Source organism: Gallus gallus, chromosome 3 (assembly GCF_016699485.2).
Source record: "Gallus gallus isolate bGalGal1 chromosome 3, bGalGal1.mat.broiler.GRCg7b, whole genome shotgun sequence".
In the NCBI taxonomy this organism is placed as follows: Eukaryota; Metazoa; Chordata; class Aves; order Galliformes; family Phasianidae; genus Gallus; species Gallus gallus.
Genome location: NC_052534.1, coordinates 58,145,064 through 58,170,756, shown reverse-complemented (window position 1 = coordinate 58,170,756; position 25,693 = coordinate 58,145,064). Strand labels below are relative to the sequence as shown.

Here is a 25,693-nt window from a genome sequence, read left to right as displayed (position 1 = left end):
GGTGAAGTTGGTAGAATCTCTTGCAGTAACTATTTTTAGGGTATGCAAATCATGTATTAATAAAAAAAAGTTGGATTATTTTATCATTATTTTAATGCTGAACCATCTCAGATGACTATCTTCCTTTCAACATTTTAAATGTGGTCATTTTTGTACATTTAAGCTATGAAGATTATTTTTCAGTTTTGTTAGAGCCACATACTTTTACAAATTAAAGACCTGATCCTGAAAATATTTAAGCATATGCTTAAACTTTAACTTAGTGATGCAATCTCTTATATAATGATTAATGAGACAAAAGTGTATATAAGATTAGGGCCTTATTTGGCTTTCAGGAAACATTTTTACCCCTCTCCAAATACTTTAAGTAGCCCTTTTATTGAGCAAACGATGCCTGCAAGGCTGCAAAGGAAACCCAAAATAAAAACAGAGATATCTGCACATTTTTCAAAGAAGGATAGTTTTTTCCATTTAAGCTTTAAATGGAAGAGAGAAGGAAGAAGAAAAGTCATAGCAGCACCTGTTACGCTGCCTGCTAAACCCATCAGCAGGGCAAAATGTGGTATGAACATGGCCATCAGCAGAGTTAACATGAGAAATAAGCTTCTTACACACAAAGCAAACAGTGGAGAACTGTAATTGGAATAGTTGCCTCTAGAAATACAAGCATAAACAATTTCCGTGGCTGCAAAAAAGGGCAAAGGGTAAGAAAGAAGAGCCTTGGTCAACAGACACAAATTCACTAGAATTTGAAGAAATGATGGCAGGTTGTCAGTAACAACTTCCCTGGTCTGTTCACCCCAAGTTAAGAATGCAGACAGGGCAAAGGTTGTTTTCAAGACACAAGCAAAAAAGTGAGTCCAATTCAGCATACACCTAAATTCCCCTGGGTTTTTCATGTTACCTTCAAGTGTAGGAAGAAATATTTGTGAAGTGTAACTGAAAATTATCACTCCCATGGAGACCAAGAAGTCTTCAAATTCCAGGGAGAGTCTGAATTTTGCCCAGGACCACTGATGTATTTGTGTGAGACAGTAAGTCATCACTACAAAGATGATAATGAAATGGACCAAGGAACATAGCTGGCTGAGTTTGGAGACAATTTTTAGAGTTTTGATAAATACACAAGGCAGCAGTGTAAGAAATGCAATTACAGACCAAGTTTTCTCAGTCACTGGTACATACGAAAAACTGTGTGACAGCAAATTCCCACTAACAACCAGATACAAAATACATGTCATGATCAGTTCCGTCACTTGGGTCACATTGACAACTATCCCACCTAGTCTGGGAGACACCTTTTTGCAGCAGGCATTTGCAATATCTTCATACGTATCTCTCGCCCTTATGAGCTGTCCATCTTCATTTTCTTCATACAGGCAAGCAATTAGAATTTTGCCTGTGTAACAGCATAATGCTGCAGCCAAGACAATAAGAAACAGGCCGCTGTATCCACTGTGGAGAAGAGCATACGGCAATCCTAGGACAAAAATTCCCTGAAGAGGAAAAAGAGAAGAAAGAGATAGCAGAAAATCCCTGAGGCAAATTGTGTACTAGAAGCCATGCTCCCAGACATGGCCTTCATTGAACACTGCTTTCACCAAACTGCATGGTGGAAGTACTGCTATATTCAGCTAAGTAACAATCAAAAACCAAAAAAGAAGTATGTTTATTTATGACAAATGAAATTATCAGCAAAAATAACTGCTCATATTGACACACACGTAATGATAAGCTGGGAAAAGCAGAATGAGGATGAATGATATAGTCAGGTTCTTAGTTAATATTTAACGCTGATGTGATTCAAAGCACATTTTACAAGGTTCCGAGGCAGTTACTCAGTCAACATGCATATTAATGAAATGGGTTTAATAACAGTAAAATTAAGCAGCTGTATCATCATCATCTTCATAACTTTCATTTAAACTAAAAATAGCATTATAGATAGATCCAGTAATGACAATTCTCTTCAGTCTAATAATTGTTAACACACCTCTGGAAAGGAAAGGGCATTAAAGTAACAGAAGCATTGGTTTTGGCTTCCTTTGTGGCTTCTGAACTCCTCACACTACCTTTATAGTGGTTAAGTCCATTACTACAGCAATTTTGCTCAGAAGCTGAGATTCTAGATTGTGCAAACTTGTGTGTTTAAAACACACGTGAAAAATGCAGACATACTTTTATCTAGACAGTCTCAGAAAGGGACATAAATATATATATATTTTTTATCCAGTAAAAACTGTCATTCAAATTTCATAAAACAGTATAGGAAAAAAATACAGTTAACTAGTTCTACAGAAATTTTTACTTCTGTATATATTATAGCATTGGTGATGTGATGAAATAAGAACATTCATGATCATGTTTGCTATTTCAACCAGACAAGACTTGATTTGTATCAATTCCATCTTAATTCTCTTTCTGAACAAACCAGAACTTCATTCTACATTGCTAAACCTGCGAATTCTCAAGAGAAAGAGGTCTTTTACATCACACGAGCCATCAAGATGCCCACCTGACGGTTCAAAACAATTAGGATTTTCCTGAAATTCTAGATTTCATTTTGGTATTACCCAGTGGAATTAATTGCTACCCACATTTTTAAATTAAATGACCTACTATGCACTCACCGCTGATTGCTTTCTGAACATTACTTGTTGCCAAATTTTAGTCTAAAATGCTAGTCATGGCTCTTTTCAAAGTAAATGGGAATTCCTCCAGAGAGCACCTCATTTCACCCAATATATATTGGTTGAACGTTGATGGGACAAGTCCTATTCCTTAGACATACCTCTAATCAGAGAGGAGCTCTGTTCTCTACAGTTACTACTGGGTCGTACTGTTTACAGGCTCAGAGACATACATTTTATTCACTGTGAAACATGGCAGACCCTCCCACTCTTCTTGAAGGGAGCAACAGGTTCTTTCTCTCTCACTTCTTAAGTAGGTAGCGCTGCTTATTGTTTTCAGGACACAAGGAAGAAGAGATGAATTTGACAGTCTAAATATCAATTTATGAATTTTACATCCATAATCTTGGGCATGAGATCATGTAAGGACGTTTCAGGCATGCTTTTGTCTTTCATGTTTTCTCAACTCACTCAGACATCAGTCTTTCTTGTGAAGGCAGCATAGGAGGCCAGCTCTGTTTCAGTTCATCAAGAAGGTTGGCGTCCACGTCACCTTCACAGGCTTTATACCTTGCTCCCTATTTCTCTGTGGTACAAATGGTCAAAGGCTTGATTGATATGGAGGGACAATTTTTCAAACACTGAATAATCATCAAAGCATATAAAGTATTATTATTTTCTTCCAGCCATGAGATCGCAATCCTTTTCAGGCTCACTACTGGCCTGAATCATCAACAAGAGAATATTAGAGGCCTTGAAATTAAAACATTTTTTCTCTAAGTCAATGAAATTGCCCATCGTACGAGCAAGAAGCATTGCCAGTCCCACCAGACTTCACTCTAGATACAGATATCTTCAACATATAGCTGAATGAGAGCTAGAAGGATCATATTAATTACATTCCTTAGTACCTCTTGATTAAAAGGTCAACATCTTTGTATATTGTAACAGAGGTATTTTTGTTATTACTTGCATAACAATACAGTTATTCACTACATAACTATTTTGGTTGTTTTTGAGACTTCATTTTACAGCAATGTTTTTGTATAAATCACAAGTGCCATTTCATTTAGGAGCTGGGACATTCAACTGCCTAGTTGATGATACTTCAGTCACCCCAAACTCCCCATTCCATTACAGTAATGGTTTGGTTCCATTCTAACACAGGCCTTGTGACCCAATTAGCTCGCAGTTAGTGTTTCTTACTTATATGAACTTCACGGAAATATTCAAAAGTGCATAATGTCTGTTATTTATGTTACTTTCTTAAGAAGACTAAAAATCTGACTATCTGGACTGCAGACAGCACATGCACGTAACTTTTGCTGTCTTGCCATTTTAATCACAGATTTCACTGACTGGGAAAATAAGTAATTGCCTTAAGTACAAAATGTGTTCTCTTTCCTATGAAAACAATCCTTAGAGAACATTTACATAATAGGTTGAATTTAAAAGCATCATAAATAAACTAAATATGTGAAAAAAGTCAGGAAGATAAAAGCCACAATCATCTTGCATATTAACATAAGAACAATGATGTTTTCTCAGTTTCTTGCAATTTGTAGCAGGTTTATCTCATTTGCTTCATACTCACAGCATCATTATTTTGCCCCTTAACCTGCATTTGGGAGTTCAAACGCTATCTGCTGACCTGAAGGGTGACTGTGTAATTAAACTGCAGGTAAGTGTCAGTGCAGGCTTTACCACAAAATGGCTTTTTTTTCTCCATGCTGAATTTAGGCCATTAGTGTTTATGACTAGCCTCAACCTAAACCAAAGCACAAGTCTTTCAGAGATACTATCACATTTGACAGCCATTTGCAGTCCTCCCCACAGGTGTCTGCGTTTCCCAGCTTAACTGTTAGTTTAATCAGTGTATAACATAATTCTAACCTCTAACATCTCCTAGCTGTTTGTTTATATCAATTTTATTTGGTACTTAACACACAGCATAGGATGAAAAAGGTTGGGTTGTTTTTTTTCCAACTTTTGAAATTTCAGACGTTATTAAAGAAACTCATTTTTGCTCTCTCTATACTTTTTCTTAAAATAAATATAGAATCATAGAATCCTTAGAGTTGGAAGGGATATTTGAAAGCCATCTAGTCCAACCCCCCTGCAATGAACAGGGACATGCACAAGTAGATCAGGATGCCCAGGGCCTCGTCTTGAAAGTCTCCAGGGACAGGGCATCAACCACAATGCTGGACAACCCATTCCAATACCTTACCACTGTCACTGTAAAAGATTTTTCTCTTATATCTAACTTAAATCTACCCTCTTTTATCTTGTAACCATTTCCCCTTGTTCTATCTCCCCAAACCCTGCTGAAGAGTCTGTTGCCTTCTTTTCTGTAGTTCCCCTTTAGATACTAAAAGGCTACTATCAGGTCACCTCACAGCCTTCTCTTCCCAAGCTGAACAGCCCCAGCTCTCTCAGCCTGTCCTCATAGGAGAGGCGCTCCATTCTGTGGATCACTGACCACACCATTGATGTCACTGATGAAGATATTAAAGAGTATTGATCCCATCACTGACCCTTGGGGGACACCACTTGTCACTGGTCTCCATCCAGACACTGAGCCATTGACTACCATTCTCCGGACTGAATAATGCAGCTCTTCGTCCATCAAACAGTCTACCCATGAAATCGATATCTTTTCAATTTTGAGAGAAAGATGTTGTGGGGTACTGTGTCAAAAGCCTTACTGAAGTTGAGATAGATGACATCAGTGGCTCTTCCCTTGTCCATTGATGCAGTGACACCATCATAGAATGCCACTAGGTTAGTCAAGTAGGATTTGCCCTTTGTGAAGCCACGCTGGCTCTCCTGTACTGCCTCCCTACCTTCCATGTGCTTTAGCATAGCTTCCAGGAGGATCTGTTCCATGATCTTCCCCAGCACAGAGATGAGACTGACAGGTCGGTAGTTCCTGGGGTCATCCTTTTCACACTTCAATGGATATGTTACCTTTTTTCTAGTCACCAGGGATTTCATCTGATTGTCATGACTTTTCAAATACCACAGAGAGTGGCATGGTGCCTACATCAGCCAGTTCCCTTAGGACTCTGGGATGCATCTCATTGGGACCCACAGACTTGTGGATGTTCTGGTTGCTCAGGAGTTCTGAACCTGAACCTGATCTTCGCCTACAGTGGAAGGGTCATAGCTTTCCCAACCCCCTCCTACCAAACCATGTGTTTGAGATCTGTGTGGCAAGCAGTTATCAGGGAAGACACAGGCAAAAAAGTTGTTAAGCACCTCAGCCTTCTACTTGTTTGTTGATACCAACTTGCCTGTGTTACTCACTAGGTGGGATACGCCCTCCTGGACTTTCCTTTTCTGGCTGAGGAACCTGTAGATACTTTCTTGTTCCTTGTGGCATCACCAGCCAATTTCAGTTCAAGCTGGGCTGTGGCTTTCCTGATCCCGCCCCTACACAGCCTAACAGCTTTCTTATACTCTTCCCAGGGCACCTGTCCCTGTTTTCACTGCCTGTGCATTTTCTTCTTACTCTTCAGTTTGACCAACAGGGCCCCTGTTCAACCACACCAGTTTCAAATCAGTGATTGCCAATTTCAAATTAAATATAGCGAGCTTAGAATTTCTAAACCGAACATTTCCACAGAAAGTGCAAATTTTCCTTTTAGTTGATATTTTCAACATCTCTATTACTGTAGTTTGCTGGTGAGAATTGTGCAATGGATTTAGTGTTTCCGTGTCCTTCAGATTTTAGTCAATAGTGGAAAGCAAACATTGCAGACATAACTAGTAGCATTTTGGATACAGAGCGTTTTTAGTAGGGAGAAATAAGAGAACTCTGAACATGCCAGTGTGCTAAGTGGCATGATGTGAAACAACATCACTCTTCCTAGCTGGACAGTAATGGCTTTTTCATTAAGAAAGAAAGGGAAAAGTAAGAAAGGAGGAAGAAAGGAAGAAAGGAAGAAAGGAAGAAAGGAAGAAAGGAAGAAAGGAAGAAAGGAAGAAAGGAAGAAAGGAAGAAAGGAAGAAAAAAGGAAAGAGAGAAAGCTTATTGTATTGGGACACTGTCAAATTATTATGAAATAGCAAGAAATGTTAATGATGGCCATGAGAGCTGAAAGACTTTTTCAGACTTACAAACTCTCTTTGGACTTGATCCTCTGTTCCTACCTTTCCAAAAGCAGCACTGTCTGTTAGAACCATTTCCTGTACATCACCAAGTTTAAATAGTTTAATTTCAATGTAAAAGATACCTTTAGTAAGTGCTTAGATTACTGTCACCGTGATAAAATAGCACAGGCACTGTGCTGTGTTCTCTGGTTTAATGTAGTTCAGCACTCTTAGACCATTGCTTGATCTATCCATGGAAAATTCCTCCTCCACAGAGAAATTCTTTCATGGTGCACTGCTGTTGAACATAGTTTTTGTATGCCTCTGATGAGGACAGTATGCCTCTTATGAGGACAGTATGCCTCTTATGAGGACAGAACGTGGACAGACAGAGTATTTCAGCACTGCTTCTCTGCCACTGGAACAGGGATACAGGTAACTTCTATGCCATTGGTCAATCCACATTTGGACTGGTCTGAATGCTCTCATCCTGTCTTCTTCTGTCCAAATTATGCAACAGATAGCTTAAGCTGTGATGTCTCAATTAAAAATGAGCAGCCAAAGGAAAAGTTTTGTAGGTTGCCTCCCAGATCTTCTTTTTTAGTGTTCTGTCCATGAAATGTGCCTGCCTAAGTGGTGTTATTTTCAAGTATTCTACTGCGAGGCCAAATAAGCTCAAAAATCCTCCTTTAAAGTGATTTGCTTATAAAATAGAATAGCACAGAGAAAAAGCACTCACATACTTGAGTATGAGTGGAGAAGGAGTTTTTGAAGCAATTCACTTTCACAGCTTAGCTTGAATGGTTATTTGCCAGTAGGGGGGGGAGCCCAATCTTGCTCAGCAGGCTGACTCTTCCCTGTCTGTTGTCTCCCAAGATAATTTTAAGACTTCGTAATTTTCACCCCAGACTGAGGATGGAAGTGCAGTGAGTACTGGTGTGTGTTGCCAAAGAGTGAACACATGCCTGGGTGAAGGTCCTCAACAACCCCTGGAGCAGACTTAGCCATAGGCATCTGGGCCTACAAAGAAGAGAGGACTTGTGGATGAACTGGTGATCAGCCTTTAAAGAAACAGCAAAAACGGTAGTGGAAAAAGCATGCAGGGTGAGGTCAGCTAGAAGCTATTAGCCTTATCAGAATTTCCCCAGGAGGGAACGCCAGAAATTACTGATCCTCCAAAAACACAAAACAAGCAAGTCGGGATTTCCAATTTTTGTCTTCATATTAAAACACTTCCACATTTATTGATGGCTTTACTGCAATTTTTTAACTACAGAGTATTGTTTCTCATATCACCAAGACTGTATTCTTGTCTAAAAAGCCAGGATATCTGGATTCACATAGAATGTCAAAATGAGACCATTTACTTTCATACTGATTTTTTGACACTACTTCACCTCAGGATAAGTACATCCCCAAGGAATCAAATATGTTTAGTAAAATGCATAAATGAGCACAATTTAGCATCCTGAGAAAATATCAATATTTCTTAATGTTTAGTTTTGATATTTTTCAACCCCCCAAAAATGCTTCATTTTATGAACTGTGAAATATGACACTTTTAAAAACAAAGCAGAATGAAAGGTAGTTAAAAGCAATGAAGATCAAATCATGGTCGGAGCTGATATATGCCAAGAGGAAGTTGAATAAAATGGAGTAAAAGTGATGCCACAATAATAATAATAATAAAAAGATAGAGAGATTTCACCTTAAGACTTAATCAGACGGAAAAATAAATTAAGAAATGAAGATAAACTTAACTGAAAATAATTCAGTGCGTACAGCTCTGCTATATGCAGAACACATGCTAATATGTCAGACTACTGAATGAGGTCTGATTACCTTTCTCGTCATCTGCAGTTACACTGCTGGAACAGTTAATTTAAGCCAAACTGTATTCCCAACTATGCATTTGATTCTATGCATGAATTTGTGTTAGGCATAGCAATTACACAGGAAGGCTTCCTTCATGGATTTTCTTGGAAGAGCAAAGAGAGAAATTCAAGACGCATTCGTTTTAATTTAAAAGACATTATTTTCCAGAACCGCTGCAAAAGGGTGTTGTGGTATTTACATGGAGATACTACTTTATCAGCTACAAGTTAAAAAATATGTCAAATCTCCTCATCTCATGCCGTGATGACAGAGCTACTTGCTTGCACGTGTACTTGGCCTTCAACCTTTCTCAGGCACCACCATAATCAAAAGAGATTTTGTATTTTCTTCCAGGTCACTGTAGACAACATAGAATAATACTGGACTAGCTACCAATTATTCTACCAGATAGCCTCCTAACCATACCAGAAACTCATGCAGAACCAAAGAATTGCAGAATAGTTGAGTTTAGATGTGACATCTGGATCCATCTGGGCCAACACCTGCTCAGCTAGGGAAATCCAGAGCAGGGTGCTCAGGCCCACATCCAGATGGTTTCTGAAGATCTTCAGGGTGGGAGACTCCACAGAGTCTGGGCAGCCTGTGCCATCACTCGATAACTTGCTTTGACAATCAATCTATATTGACAGTTACTTTTTTAAGATTTGTCACTTAGGCAGTTATTAATCCATTTAAGATATATTTTATTGCTGTGTTAATTGTTAAATCAGAATGTTGTGTATTAACGTGTCAAAAATCCTTTTAAAGTCTAAATATATTAATCATTTTTCACTATCTAAGTTACAACAAAGAATTATATAAAGTGTGCTTAGTAAGAACAGAAAGGAATTTCTTCAAAATCACTAAGATTGACACTAATTATATTCCTAGCTTTTTATTCCATATCAATTAAAAAGTGCATTAGCATTACTTTATTTTTCTCAGAATTGTTAACAGGTTTAACTAGTTGGGCTGGCTTTTAAAATATCATTATGATATCCATAGTCCACTGAAAATTCTAAATGTAGTAGCAATTGTGTATTATCAGATTAGATGTATCTTTAGCTAAGTCTCCCACATGCACACTTGTTGGGCATTCTGCTTTCAAATATTGATGACATCTTAACGTTAATTTTAAATTCTAACTGTAGTTATGTAATAGTTAATTGTCCCAGTCTAAGCTAATCACCAAATCTTTCTCTATAAACACTTGAAAAAATAATCACCCCAAATTCTAACTCAGCTACATTAAGATATGTGGATAGCAAAGCTGAAATTGATTTTCAGCCCATTTCTCCATCTGGACAATGAATGAAGTGTGGACAAACATCTTTGAAACTCCAAGAGCTGACTTCAAAAATGTCCTATGCAGAATAGCATGATGCCATCCTGAAAAATTTCAAAATGGCCAACTGTTACCTTGTGCTAGAAGTGCATCTTGATTCCCATCGACTAGAGACTAGGAACAATTACATTATTTTTAGAGTTATTAACAATTTTACATGCTCCCTCTACAGCTAACAGAAGGAATCAGCATGCAAAATTCAATGCGAAATCTTAGGGAAGAAGAAGGTGATCTCATATTACCAATCTCTAAACTGATTTAACCCGCACTGGTGTGTGTGACATTGTAGACTGAGTCTGGTTTTATACATACATCCTTCTCTTAATACTCTTGACTCTAAACTTTAGGTTAGTTTTTCCACCTTCTCACTTAGCTGAAAGCACATATATAGTGCTGTGTAGTAGTTAACATATACCAGCACTAGAACAAATTTGTTCTTTTATTGTGCTTTTACACAAACACCCACAGTTTCACACACTCCTATTCATACATAATTCACACCACTATTAATATTTATTTTCAGAATTTCACACTAAACCCATCTTTAATTAAAAAAAATCCTAAATACTGTTCTAATCTGTGGAGGATGCATTTCTTCCTAGAGTCTTCGGACTACTATATCAATTTGCTAGACTTCATAACTTATGATTTACAAAAATTACACTCAATCTCTCTCCCTCCCTTTTATTATAGGTATATATTTGTTAAATTTTAATTGATACATTCACTTAATGACTGAAGTTGGAGGGGTTTTAAGGTGTAGGCGTACTGCTTCTTAATTGTGTGATGTTACTTCTGGACACCTCATAAATTCTTGTTAAGTAACTTTCAAATTACTTCCACTATTTGCTTTCTGTATTTATTTTTTCTAACCCATTATCTCTCAAAATTTTATCCAGGTTTTTAAAATTCTCTCCTTTGAAGTATTGAGTATATGTATATTACTGTCCTCTGTTTTCGCATAATGAATGCAATTAGATCCACTGATCTGTTCATCGTTATTCAAGGTAATGAGGCTCAAAATAGAATTACCTTACGTTAGGTTCAATGCCTTTTGTGTTAGACAATTATCATCTATCATTTTTAGGAACTTTAATGATGTTTTACTACAGACTGCATACAACCTCCAGCACAGGTCTTTAAAATGGAAGGCACCAAGAACAATACAATTTGTCTTTCCAGACAGCAGCTCTGACACAGATAATCATCTCTCTAAAGTAACGTGCCGCACTCACTTCTTTTACCAATGTTCTTTTTTGTAAACAAGCTTTATCTAATTATTTTAAAATTTCAGTCACATAAATGTATTTGCAATATCAATTATGTTCTATTTCTCCTCAGTGTTAAGAATTTTCTGCTTCTCTAGCTGGCTACACAGACTCCTGGCACTAATATACAGACACCAGGAAAGGAATTCATCCTCTTTCTCCATCACTTATCTATTTGTTCACAGAGTTCGAATTCAAAAATATTACTATTTCTTCTATGGAAAATTTCAAATATTGTCCATTGCCTGTATGACCTTAGCAGCTGATCCATCTCTTTTTAACTCAGTGAAAAATCTTCCTATAACTTCAAGGATGGTTGCAACGTACCCCAGCAATCTTGTTTTTCCTGGTTTGTCTTATTCTTTTTCTGTGCCAATGCCAGCCTGCTTTAGCTTCAGGGAGGAAAGTGAGTAAGGTGTTTATTTTGTGATTAATGGCCACAACCACCTCATATACCAAGAGAAATTTCAGAAGTGTTGGTCTGTCAATCCTTTAGGTCCCATACATATTAGATAAGGCAGAGAGACTGCTCAGGAGATGCTGTGATAAGATACACTGGTAAGAAAGCTGCATGATCCATACTGTGAAATGTACGCATCCATTTGACTGACATAGAAGTCACTGTTTTTGTTCTCCTGTCAGTAGCCAGATTAGTCTTAAGAATCTCCTAAACATTAGGAAAGTGAACAGAGGAAGGAAATTTTCTCAACAAATTAAGATCTGATGTTATTGAGTATGACAGCTGATCCCATTGGCTTTGTATTTGTTTAAATATTTGTTCTCAGACTGAAATATGTTGATGCTTAATTCTGGTTTGATAGAAAATGTTAGTTTGCATAAATTCATAGCTGTCTGTAAGAATGCTCTGAGCCACACAAACTAAATCCCCCAAACAAATTACCTTTTAAGAAAATATGCTATTTCTCTGGGTCTCAAAGGACAAAGCAAGCTTTGGTAAAAGAATGAGAGCTTTTGTTACATACTGCGGATAGAAGAGGAAGAAGAAATGAAAAAATTAAAGCAGCCAAAACTAAAAGTATTTTGAAAGTTAGTAGTGGTGAGTGATGTGGAGTCACTGGCTGCTTACCTATTTCTCGCATCACAGATTCTCAGGTTTTCATCTGAAGATAGGTAGGCACTCAGAACATCCAAAAACAAGAGAACAGGGTTCCACAAATTGTGGTTGAAAGAAGTTAAGGGAAGGCAAAGAGGGAACTATGGGAGACTGGAAGTAAAGCAAAGTAAAGCAAAGCAGTGAGGACCCTAACTTCTTTATCTGAGCATGCACTGACATAACAAAATGAAGTGTTAAAATGTATAGAAACTCAGGCTGAGAGAAAGCATTTGGCTTGTTAGGATTTTCTGTTGAGTGTTGCCTGTATTGGACTAGCAGCAATTCTTGTTACTTACATAAGCAAGGCTGAATAGAACAAATCTTACACACTTCTGAGAGGTGAAAAAGAAGCCAGGTTATATCTTCTGGAAGTTAGGTTATGTATTCTGAAAGCAGGCATAGGATTTATCATGACTGCATGCAGAGTAAAAGGTGACTTATTCCTCCCCTGACCAATATTATCCTGTTCTTTCCTCTGAACAGACTCAATCACCAATTTTAGGTGGACTTTTACTCAACCTATAATGACTCCCAGAGCTCAGTATGTAAAGGGGAAATTTGTCATCTTACAGCACTGCCAGGAGAGAATGCAGTTAATAGGATGGGTGAAGGACCAAAATAGTGGTATACTATTATTTTTTGTGCTCATGAATCAGTGAATTGATATAGAATACTGCAGCATACTCTTGAATACATGAGAAAAGATACTCCTTACTACTTGGCTAGGTGTAGACAACAAATCTCTACTGCTTTTCCTCACTTAACCTCAGTTAAGCGTCACTGGCACCCTGAGGTTTCCGTCCTTAGGATAAAAGAAAGAGGAGTGGATTTCAATGCTAAAGTTTCATCACATGCAGATATAGATAAAGGTGATATTGCAAATGAATTCCCATAGTGGAGGTGCCTCTATTCTGTAAGGAAATAAAAGATCACATCATTCTTAAAATTCAACAAAGGTGGATAATTCAACTAATTTTGAGTAGATTAGACAGAAATTTCCCAATTTTTATAGTTAATAATATAGAGAAAAAAATAAAGATCAGAAACAAAACCTGGGTTTTTTTTGCATCCTCTTAGTATAAAAGCAAAATTATTTAATCTCTCCTTTTTGAAGTAAATAAAATAAAAATGGTCTATAGTTACGTATTGTGAAAGCAGGCATATGGCATATCGACTGCATGCTGAAGATGTATTTTTAAGGTCTGTAGATGTAACATACTAAAACTGTTATCACTTGAGGAGTAATTTCTCATTATGGTTACACATACTGTGACACTGTGGTTTTTGATGTCTATTGGCCCATGAATACGAGAGCTGAAGTTATAAAATAAGTCATTTCTTCTCTGTTCTCATTCCTTTCCTTTTCTTTTTTTTTTTTTAATTTTTTTTTTTAATTAATTTTTCTTGGTCCATGGCAACACTGAAAAGACGTGGAGATAAGTTGTTGCTCGGAAGTAACAGCTGAGGGCCTTCAGATGAACAGACCGAAGAATTTCACTTTCTCAACCTCAGGATTACTCTGAGCTTTTAGATACGAATAATGTTTGCGTGGATAGAAATATGAACATTTCATACATTTCATAGAATTGTTTAGATTGGAAAAGACTACTAATATCATCTATCCCAACCATTTATTTTACTAGCAAAGCAACGTTAGTTTAATAATTACTGTCAAAGACTGCATCTCTCTCTTTTTTTCCTTCAACCTAGACTATTACACAGCAGGGGAACTTCTCAGCTACACAGAGTTTCCTCTTTGTCCATACCTCAGTGTCAAGAGCTGTAGCGATTTCATATTTGAGACATTTGATTTAGACTCCATTTAATTTCTGTTTTTTTTTCACCTAATCTTTGTTTCTTATATTCAAATATCTGGGTGAAAGACATTTATTTAGTTATTGTGATATGAAGTTTGGATTTTCATGAAAATTCAGTGCTTTACTGAAGTTTCTAAAGTAACTATTTATTTACACTCTTTAGTACACAAGGAAATGAGTGCTTCTAAACATCTATGAACTGTATTTATCTCACTCAAATACACTGTCTAAAACAAATAAGTAATGTATGAATACACATAGTAGCAGAAGAGACATGCATTACAAATCTACCTTCTTTGTGATGCAGCTAGGAATGACATCCTTAACTTCCTGTGTATAAATACAGCAAAAAGTAAAGTGACTTCGTTAGCTCTGGACAACATAGATAGAAACAAACATCACAAAAGGACTATTTATTCTAACAGTATAGGGCACTTATTTTAGGATATATGAAACTCCACCAGAGGTGCCTATCTTTTTATATCATCTACAGAGTGAGATGGATTCATTTGTGAAGGCTGTGAGATTCTGAGGTGCCCGGTAAGAGCAGAGGAAGAGCTGGACAGCTTAGGAACAAGACTGCACCAGGGAAGGCAAGGACAGGTGTTGTACTTAGGTTGTAACCTAAGAAATATTGTAATACAAGGTTGTGAACCATATCAGGTAGCAACAAGGGGTAGGAGAATATGATAGGCAAGAAGCTGTGAGGAAAAATGACTTGATATGATAAATATGTAACTGTATGTATAAGACAAGAATCAGTGGAAAGCTGGAGGGAAAGCATGAATTATGCAGACAATTATCCTTTCTGATTAGAAGAAACCTTTAGGGGTGGAATGGCAGCTCCTCACAATTTAGGAAATAGCTAAGAGCCTCTGAAATCCCATCTGAGTGTCAAAAGGAAGCCTACAGTTCTGTGAAGGTATTTTAGGTATTTTATTTTTAACTTGAGATGACAACAATAAAAAGTACAAAAGGAAAAGCACTGAGAGAAGCTGGCTTCCCAGCAAAAGTGAAGAAGTCAGCAAGCAAGCAAAAACAGCAAGAACAGGAGGGAAGAAATTTTAAACCTCCAGATCCTAATTAAAGCTCGAAAGATTTTTAAGACCCTTACGGGAAGGTGACTGGGGAAACGTCATTTGGAATTGGAGATTTGATGCAGCAAAAGAGACAACAGAACTGCTTAAAAATGTGGTGAGATAGAATAGAGCTCAGTGTTAACTCCTAAATATGATGCTAATAGTTTAATGAGGGAATTAGCAGTAATTATACATACTGGTGTGCATATCTTAAATACATATATATCTTATATCTCTTGCATTATGGTATTAGATTTCACATATCTGCAAATTCTTTACGCTTCAGTGGAACTATTCAATATGTCTGAAATATGCAGATTTATTTTGAAGTAATCACACTAGAATGATTTCTAGAACTGAAAAACAAAAAAATTGTCTGTTTGTGACCCTGAATCAACTCCTAGAGAGGAAAGCTAAGCTATGAAAGAAACAATAATAGATGAAAACACCTATGGGTGGGTGGCCAAGACAAAAATCAAAGCTATCATTGCTACAAATATTATCAAGCAACCAAATTATTTTTGTTCTAGGTACTTACAAAATATCATCTCTTAGTGCTGTTGTCTCAGTTCAAGAAATAGAATGAGACAAAAATGAAACAGACAGTGGGATATGTGTATATAAGTTGAAGTGAACATCTCCTCACTTTGATGCATATGTTTACATTTTTGAAAAGTAAATATTAAATTCATTCAAATTTTATTTTCTTTGTTAGCTATTTGGTGAATACAGTGTTGTACATATGGCAAAGCTAGTGCCACTGGCCAAGAATACAGAGATACATTTTCATCCAAGAAACGTGGTGTGTGTGGGGGGGAAAGAGGAAGAATAGATGCAAATGGAAGTCATTATTTTCTATTGTGCTTTTACACAGCTAACAGTGCTAAAACTAGAGTACAATATATCATCTTCAGTACTGTGTGTAATCAGTGTTTATAGCTTTTTATATTCTCAAATAGCTCAATTTACTCATTCAGACAAAGCTTGTGCCATATCAGTGAATCTCCCATTGTCAGGAACTATATAGACTGAAGTAGATTAATGCATAGATTGCATGGACGAAGTTTTGCTATTTGGAAAGTCAGCTACAGAAACATTACTATTTCAGATTCTGTCAGTACATTATAATTATTTAGAAGTCCTTTATTTTTACATTAAAATCTCATACCTGTAGATGTTGATCTTGTCCTAATATTTATTCTTGGATGAAACTTATGGCTCACCTTTTTTTTTTTTTTTTAATATAAAAAAGCATGAGCTTCTTGCTGAAAAAATTGCTAATGAAAATGAAGGAAGTTCATTTCCTTCAGGAAAGGACTTATATCTGGCAAAATATTTGCAGTTTTATCAGCTATCATTAATGCTATTCCTGTCTTAGAAGGAATGTTATCGTGGGAGGAATTGTAAATGCTGTGTATTAAAGCAAATAAATTGAGGTTGTGCATCTCACAGGCTAAAGAAGTTAGATAGCAAGATTTTTAAGACTATTTTCCATCAGGGATAACTAGTTAGTGATGTGTGAGAACCTGTAAAAAGGCATGAGTGAGCACAACATATCAGCCATAGCAGGCCAGTAAGTAATTGTAAAAGGCAATACGGATTTTATTTGAAAAAGTACATCAAATGTTATCACAGAAATAAAGTAAGATGATATAACATTATATATAAATTCAAAGTTGCGAAATAATAATTGTTTTTAATGAAACCCCACCATGAATTAAAGGTGGAAAAATTATGCCACATGTTTTTACTCTACCTGTAGAAAACACTCTCAGGGAGAGATAATATCAAAAAGCCTGGTAGACTGATTAGCGTAGATTGAAAGTATTTGAGCCATCCACTTGACCTGAGGGAGACAAAGATCTTTGTTCTGCAACAAGTCTTGGTGCTTTGGATTCCTCTCTGGAATAAAGTTTGTCAGCCACTTGAAAGTGATGACAGTGTTTGATTTTGTTTGGTATTTACTATTACAAAATGTGTAACAATGCTGCTATCCATTTATCTTCAATATCAGGTTTCTGTCATTCTCTTGCTCAACTGGATTTTTAAAATAGCATGCACATTTTAATGCCAGAATATTCTAAAAGTACTTCTATCTCATTAGTCTGCTGATTTATTTTGTGCCCACAATGGATCTCAATCACAAGGAGAAACTGTTCTATATTAAAAAAAAAAACCAAAAAAAAAACTAGGAAACTGGATCAAATACCAGGCTGATTTATCATAGGCCACATTTAAATGATCATTGTTTTGCAAAGAGTCTCTGAAAAATAGAAGTCTTCTTGAGACTTACTTTCAAAATTTTTTCCTTATTGGAGCACCTGGAAGTCCTTGATCAGAATCCCATCATGCAAGACACTCTGCAAACAGTCTGCAAAAAGATGGTCTTTTCTTCAAAGAATTTAAAATCTAAGGGTGAGATAACAGTAAACAAAAGCAGACGTGCAGTGAAGTCAATGAAACCATGAGTCAATATCAGAAACTGCAAGTCAAGAGAATAAGTGGTAGTTTCACTATAGCTTGTAACCGTGATCTCTTCAGCAAAAGGATATTTAAAAGTAGGTTTTTTTTAGGCATTAACACCTCTGGAGCAGGCCATCTCCTGCACGACTTGAAGGTTTCCTAATGAAGAAAGTAAAGAGGTCTAGAGGGAGACACAGTGTTCAGGCTTTCAAAGTGTTACAGGTAACATTTATTCTATATATGTCATGGGAGAAATATACACTGACAAACTTTTTTTTTTTTTGCAAATACATGTAAATGTAAATTACACTTCTAATACTTGGCAGGTTGCCTGTTGAGCTCTAGCAACACCACTGATAGTAGTTGCCCTTTGAAGGCTGTCAAAGTTTAAAGCTCTCAGGTGAATGTGCTATCACTTCATTTATGTAACTTTACTTGAGCTGAAATATAAAATGGTAGAAATACTGATGTCCCTGTTAAGAGTGTCTGCGTGAAGTTAAATCTGGCATCATGTCAGAACATCTAGCAAATTTCAATTAAACCAGAATTTTGTGCTATTACCAGCTGGAGAGCAAGGCTGTAAGGAGGAGAGCTGAGCTGGTCTCTTCCAGCTCCTCTCCTGCAGCTCACACTGGGAGCTGTGAGCCCTGAGTCCATCAGAGCTTCAGGGAGCTCACTCGCCTTGTAGAGTGAGAGGAAAGGGGAGAAAGTGGGAGATACCCAGGCCATAGAAAGCCTACCAGCTCCTGCCCCTCAAAAATCACTTCCTTGGAATGCTAGCACATACAGCTCAGAAGGCAGTAGCTGGCCCTGCAGATCAGATGATCTAAAGAATGTATAGTGCAGAGATACTTTGATTGATCATGATCTGTTTTTTACATTTTAAAATCTGATTAAAATGCCAGGTTAACACTAGACCATAATAGCTCTATTCATAGGCTTTACTGAAAAATGAGTTACAAAAGTGGATGGAAAAAAAAAAAAAAAAAATCAGACTCCAAAGTTCTCAGCTCTATCTGTATACTTTACTTCTCTGCCCTGAAATGCACACAGATCAGTGTCAAAACTGCTTTTCTGCACAGACATGAAGCATTTAGATCAATGCACCAGGAAGGCCATTGTGTTTCACTGCTGATATTGGATTTCTCTTTCCAGGTGTTAGGTAGCAGGAGAGCTCTGGGGGAAGGACAGTGCTGCACACAGCCAGCTGCAGCCCCCTCCATCAATCCCACCACAGGGTGCAGCAGGGCCCATTGGCCACACGAGGCACCTTTGAAAGGTGTACGTGGGAAAGAGCAGAAAAAGCTTCAGAGTACAGTGTCAACGCAACATAAAAAATTCAGGATAAATATATTATGCATTACAGTAGTTTCTACTTCTAACAATAATTACCTACAATACTATTGCTCTGAAATTTAAACATGAAATAGGTATATTTTAGAAATGCTAGGTAAGAAGAGCTTCAGTTGCCATGACTGGAAATTATAAAAATTTGACATTACTAAAAATAAAGCATCAAATAAATAGCTTTTTGAAATTTAAGGTTGTAATTAAATGTCCTGAACAGAACAATTTGAATTCATTTAGGCACAGCAATGTTCCTAGCTACTGTTATCAAAAGGATGTGATGTTAGGTGTATCACAAAGACTCAGGTAGAAATCAGTTGAAGAGATTAAAGATTAAGAGTAAACATTAATAAAAATAAAAATAAAAAAATAAAAAATCTGACACTCAGTGTTACCAGGATATTCACATTTAAGGTTGAGTTTGCCTGTTAACCTTCAAATACATGTTGAGCACTGCACAATTAGCAAAGCAGCATGGTTAGGTTGGTATTTTACAGGTCATATTACTAGAAGGATTATCACAGTGGAAAGGGATAATCAAAAATAAGTGCTTACCTGCATGCTAGGCCCACATTAAAACTCCAAGAGAGATATCTACTGTCAGTAGCAGACAGCCCTTAAATGGCGTCTAGGAGAGGTGCAGCCAGGCTCCACCCCTTCTGGTCACACAGCTGAATTGCCTTCACCCGTGCTCTGGCAGCAGACTCAGTGCTTGCCTCAGGTGATCATTCAGTGGTTCAGGCCATAGTTCAACAGTTCCCATACAAGTACTACACTTTAGAGTGTCTCCCTTTCATCTGAAATATATGCTAATTACCTTAAAGCGCATCAACATCATAAATTATAGATTACTGTATATTGATTATAGCCTACCTATTAAGGCTATTAGAGTCATTTATGAAGGGGGAAATGTAAGGGCAAAAGAGAGAGAGAGAAGCAGACCTCCTTTCACTCTTTTGCTATTTATCTAGTAGGAAGTAGAATTTGGTGCTCATGGTATAGACAAGCATAATCTAAGGATTGCATTAACTGGTAACAATTTTTAATATGTCTTTTTGGCATCTAGAAGACTGTAGGAATTGTAATACTTTGACCAATTACTTTTTAAAGTCATAATTTTAACAGGTAGTATAGTGCTTTCTGAACTAAGTGTCCATATGTTGGGGATCATTTGTATGTCCAAGGAATAAATTGTGGAGTATTTATTCTATACCACAGCTCCTACTTGCTAGCAAATCTGACACAAAAGGATTATGGAAAACTGATTCGCCACTCCTATCATTTTCATAGTAGTTATAATAGAATATGCTGATGTAAATCCATTCAACACTCCCTCCATCTGTTCATTGCCCAAGCGATGTGACAAACATAAAATGCAAAAGCAACAAAACAGCAACTTAAATCCCATGAGAATGATCCAACAAGGAAAAGTTTAGGAGTCTTGTCTTCATAACATTTCTAGTGTTTACAGCTGACCAAGGGAAAAGTTGGCTGATACAGAACATTCTCTAATTAGATTTATGGGAATGACAGTTAGTTAACTCAAAATAAATCCACTGTACAATCTTCATATGTCAAATCAGGAGATTTCTGTGAGGCAGATATAATCTCATTGCTGAAATCTAACACATTTTTTGAAAAAAAAAAATAGTAGAGTTGACATGAGAGAGAATATGTATACCGTATGCAGCTTTCTCTATGCTATGTGAATAACGAAAGTAAGGAACTATGCTGCAGAATCTGAGCTAAATTTGAATATGAAAGGTTAAATGAATAAAAGGTTGAATATAAAATGTTACATTAAGAAGCGACCTGTCCAGAATCTTACTCCCTCCTCCCTTCTCCCCCACAAAGAGAAAACCAAGGCATAAACATTAGTTACGCAGTCTTCTTCCCTAAGATGCATCTTATATTCTGCATTTCATAATGCTGACGTTCTATCAAAGGAAAAATGTATTTAAATTTAGATGGCCCTCACCATGTTCTAAGATTTTTTTGATCTCTAGTTGCAGCCATGTGATTTTGAGATTGTAAATGCATTAAGAATAAATTTATCCAGTGCTGCAGGTGCATTTTAGCTAAAATTTTATACATTGGCATTTTTATGTACATCATGTAGACATGTAGTCTTGAAATTTTGCTTTTGCTGACACTTTTTGACTAGCTCTAATTAGAAACTTGAAATACTTGCTGTTCCTAGATTAGATATGAGCACCAGGCATCTCCCTTTAATTCTCAGTACCATCCTTTGATATGAAATACAGCAGATTGTTTCACTCAGACATCTATAATTTATTGCAGAGTATGACTTTAGCTTCAAGGAAGTTACTGCCCTGGGCAACAGACGGAGTTGACCCTTGTTCCCAATTCTGGAAAATAATCACTTAAGATCAAGATCTAAGTGGCTGCTTAGCTTTCTAAACACATAAGAATGTACATTTCTATATTTAGAAAATACTCATATTGTCAGTAAAGCTTGATGGGAGGTGTGTTTAGGCACTTTTAAAAGATGTTTACCTTTATAGCTTTAGGGACAGGTCTGTTAATTCTATTTTGGTGTCACTGTTTTATACTTAAGACTATGTGAGTAGTTGATAATAAGCACTTTGCAAATTTAGTCTATATTAGGGAGATGAAGGTGGGTAACTCAGAGGAATCATCATAGAGAAATTTATTTATGAACTATTTGATATTCTTAAGTAAATATTATAGTCTCACATTAATAAAGATAAGCCAGATTAGAACACAATGTGGAAATGTATCTATAATGGCACAGCTTGAAGGAAATACAGAGATAAACTTTTTTTGGTGAATATTGAAGTGTTGAGTTCTTTTCTAAACTAATGTACAACACACAGAGTATAATTACAAGGGCTTCCCTGTAAGTAATGTTGACTCACAGTGTTGGACGCAGATGTTGGTGGTATGGCAGTAAATGTTGAACCACCCTACCAATATTCCATTGCTGTATGACAGATGGCAGTAGAGGGGTAATCTGAAAAATTGTCATCTGATACGAAAGTATGGACAAAGTGTGTAATTGAATTCCTCCCTGCATTAAAAATGGCACTCATTGACATTTGTCAACACTTGCTGAACATTTATGGAGACCAAACAGTGGGTGTGAGCACAGTGAGGCAGTGGGTGGTGCGTTTCAGCAATGATGCCATCACAGTAAGTATGAAACAGTGGGCCATCTCCACTGGTTCAGATATTTATGAGCACGGCAAACAGGCTCTTGTTCATTGTTGGTGAAGAAGCATGCATTGAATCAAAATACGCCTTCAGTATGATTTGGTACAACGTCATTATTTCACCAAATATGCAGGGAAGAATTGTGTGCTTACATTACACTGTCTTTTAAAGACTACACAAGCATTATGGAACTGAAAGTAATTGTACTTTGGAATTGCCTGGTAAGGTGGCTGAGCTTTTAAACTGTTAAACTTGCTTGTCCTGCTGAGACCGAATAAGGCAAGGTAGACTTACAGTGATGTAAATTACAGTCATAATAACATGAACTTTGGTTCTGCTATGAAAGGCTATAACATTAGAATTTAACTGTTTTTTTCTTACTACTGTTGCTTTGATCATATATTCAGAGGTACTGTACAAGTTAGTACAAATTTTTTTTGGCCTTTTACTGCTCTACACAAATACAACTTGCATCACTCTGACAGATGATACTGTTCATTTTCCCTTTTGAATTAACTCAGGTTTATGGTCTCTGTCGTTACCCAGATTAACTGGATACAGATTTTCATTTGCCTGTGCAGTGTTGGAATATGAAACGTGTTTCCCTGGAAACTTTAAATGTCTCAAGCAATCATTTACATAAACAGCATTGTCATCAAAGCTGAACAATTTTTCAGTTGAAATTAAAAAACAAGCAAACAAAAAAACTATGTCACTGATTGAAAATATTTGCATTTTAAACAACCTAAGAAAACATTCTATTTAATTTTGGGGACCAAAGAAGTACTTGTTCTTATTATAAATATGAAAACAATTTCAGAAAATATTTTCACTTCTTGACTAACAGCATTCATGGGAATATCTGTGTAAAACACCTCCAAATTCTGCTTAAACATTTACCTCTAATTGTCATGCAAAACACTTCTGCCCTTTCCTCTGGGTAGGGCAAAAACTACTGTCCTTTGGGCACAGATTGATTTCACCAGTCAAGAATGTTTGGATTATTTTAATTATTATTCAGGTAATTCTAATGTTCTCTTCAAAACCATTTACAGAAAATTCATCAAACTGTTATTTTTTTTCCTCACAGATGCCCAACCAATATTTTCTTCTGCTCTTCTGCCTTTCCCCTTTCCCTTCTCTGCTGTCTCCCCTTTTGCCTAAATAGAATGCCAAGGTAATGGAAAATAGGAAAAGTGCATGCACATGTACGTATGTGTTCCCATATGCACTCAGCACTGCACTGTGTCATTAGAACATTTTGTTAATTCTTTCAGATGAACTGTAGCTCCCAGGTTTTGCCATCTGCTTTAGAAGGAAAGCTCAGTACAGTGGTATCTGCATTCTCTTTTAATTATGATTTCCAAAATATTTGAGATCAAAGAGCAGTATGCAAATCTTACGGTGTTGAATATTTTAACTCAGACCATAGTTACTGGGTAAGTTAGCTTGAATTTCTCTTGTTTTTAGATGGGCATTTCTATGTAACAGATCTATTTTTGAGCTGGAAACCATAATATTAATGATTACTAGTAATTGTCTACATAAAGACAATTGAGAATTTTTTGGTGATTTGGTGCATTACAGAGGCATTATTGCTTTTGTTTTTCAGAAGGAAAAACAGTGAGTGAGAGAGAATGTGAGTTGTCAAAAGGTCATACAACAAATATTGACAAAATTGAGTTCCATATAAAATCTTGGCTTTGGTTAAATCAAAGGCAAAACTCAGAGAGAGAGCAATGGGCTCTCATCCCAGGCTCCTATCCTGACTAGGTGCTGAGGAGAGATATTGAAGAGGTGTTACTAAAAAGTAATTTGGCTATTTTAGAACTTCTATTCACAGCTGAATACTTTCTGAGCATGATATGATACTGTGCCCTAAGTGTTATTACACTGACTCTCGTGTGGTGGTGCTCATGTTTGAAAATACAGTGAGGTTAAAATATGTCCTTTTTCTTTTACTCCTTTGCAGAGCTGAGGGATGAACTGAATACATAAACAAATGTTCATCAGCATTAGCACAGACTTATATGACACTGGAAGGATTATTTTTGTATAATTGGAGTGCCATAAAAAAGTCAAACAGTTACTGGGACTAGATGTGTCTGTGGGTACCGCTTTCTGCTTACAATGTTAGACATAAATTCAGTTGTAATGACTGAATTATGTAAGGAAATGAATCATGAAAAGTGATAAAATGAATCTGAAACATTTAATGCTAAATTTAAGGACTCAGAAAAAGGACTCACATTCCACAGAGAATGCTAGGAGCAGATCCCTTAAGTCTTTCCGACTCAACTATTTTCTTTAACACTGAAAAGTATTATCATACTTAGTGTGTTTCATGCTCCAGTTCACATCTAGTGTAACTTACATATCAGAAAATGCTTGACCTCTATCTAACTCTTACTGTCCTGTTTGTAGGAGGTATTTATCTCAGATTTCTCATACTTCTCTGTAACTGAATTAAAATATACTTACCAAATAAAATTTACATACTTTTAAAACAGATGCAGTCACCACCTTTTCATTTTCTAGTAATTTAAATATTTCTGAAACTTTAACTAACATCCCTGTCTTTTTTTATTCCCTTTGGAGCAATATTTTTACAGAATGTTAATCTTATGCAGGAAGGTTGAAATATATTAGTAACAAATTCACAGATCATTTAGAATATTGCAGAATTATGGTAAGTTAAAAATAAATAAATAAATAAAGAGCAGGCTAAATGATGGCCAGATTTTAAAAATGATGGTTGTAATGAGTAGGGCAGTAAGAGTTTACCTGAATAGCATTTGTTACATTCCATCCTGCTTCCCAGCTGGAGAGCAGCTTCACCTGGGCCCGTGGTAGTGGAGCTGGGGTCTCATATCCTGGATCCTGGTGGCAAATGTCAAGCTTAAAGTTCTGGGGTCCATCTGGCTCCTCTCTCTCCTCACTGTGAACCCTGTTTAGTTCATCTCTTCTAGCAAAATTCACATTTTCTTCGTCAGTGTCTAGGTAACTGTCCCATCTCATCATTTGCAAAAAGAAAGATGGTGTTTCCCTAAAGCAGGTGAAAAGAGATGAAAAAGTCTGCTTCAGGTGAGCCATCTTGAATATCAAATATTAAAATAAAATCTTTCTTGACTTGTCTTTATTTTGATCAGCAGCTGTACATTGTTAATCCTTTTTATACGTTAGCACTGATATTGTGGTTATGATTAACAAAGTTTGTTGTCCTTAGTTCATTTATTTATGCCAATTTCAAAAGCTAGCTAAAGAAATATCTCCAGCATCTTCAGCATGCTGCCCAGAAAGGTCTGCAGTGAGGTTTAATAGTTTGCAAGCTGCAATTTAAAATTCAAATCCTTTTTCCTTCTACCTACTGTATCTACATACATCAGTCAGTCATTCATGAAGCATCTACAGGTGGCTGCAAGAATCTTGTTCTGGAAATTATGCATGTTTCTAATACAAATAAAT

General features: G+C 36.5%; 1 protein-coding gene across 1 annotated transcript; it reads right to left on the bottom strand.

The window, feature by feature from the left end:
• Positions 1 to 333: 333 nt before the first annotated feature.
• LOC100857259 (vesicular inhibitory amino acid transporter-like) lies at positions 334 to 25,321 on the bottom strand. Its single transcript, XM_015284427.2, has 2 exons — positions 25,013 to 25,321; positions 334 to 1,496 (listed from the first exon to the last, which is right to left on the bottom strand). The coding sequence occupies exons 1-2, from the start codon at positions 25,319 to 25,321 to the stop codon at positions 345 to 347; spliced, it is 1,461 nt and encodes a 486-aa protein (XP_015139913.2). The 3' UTR covers positions 334 to 344.
• Positions 25,322 to 25,693: the final 372 nt, after the last annotated feature.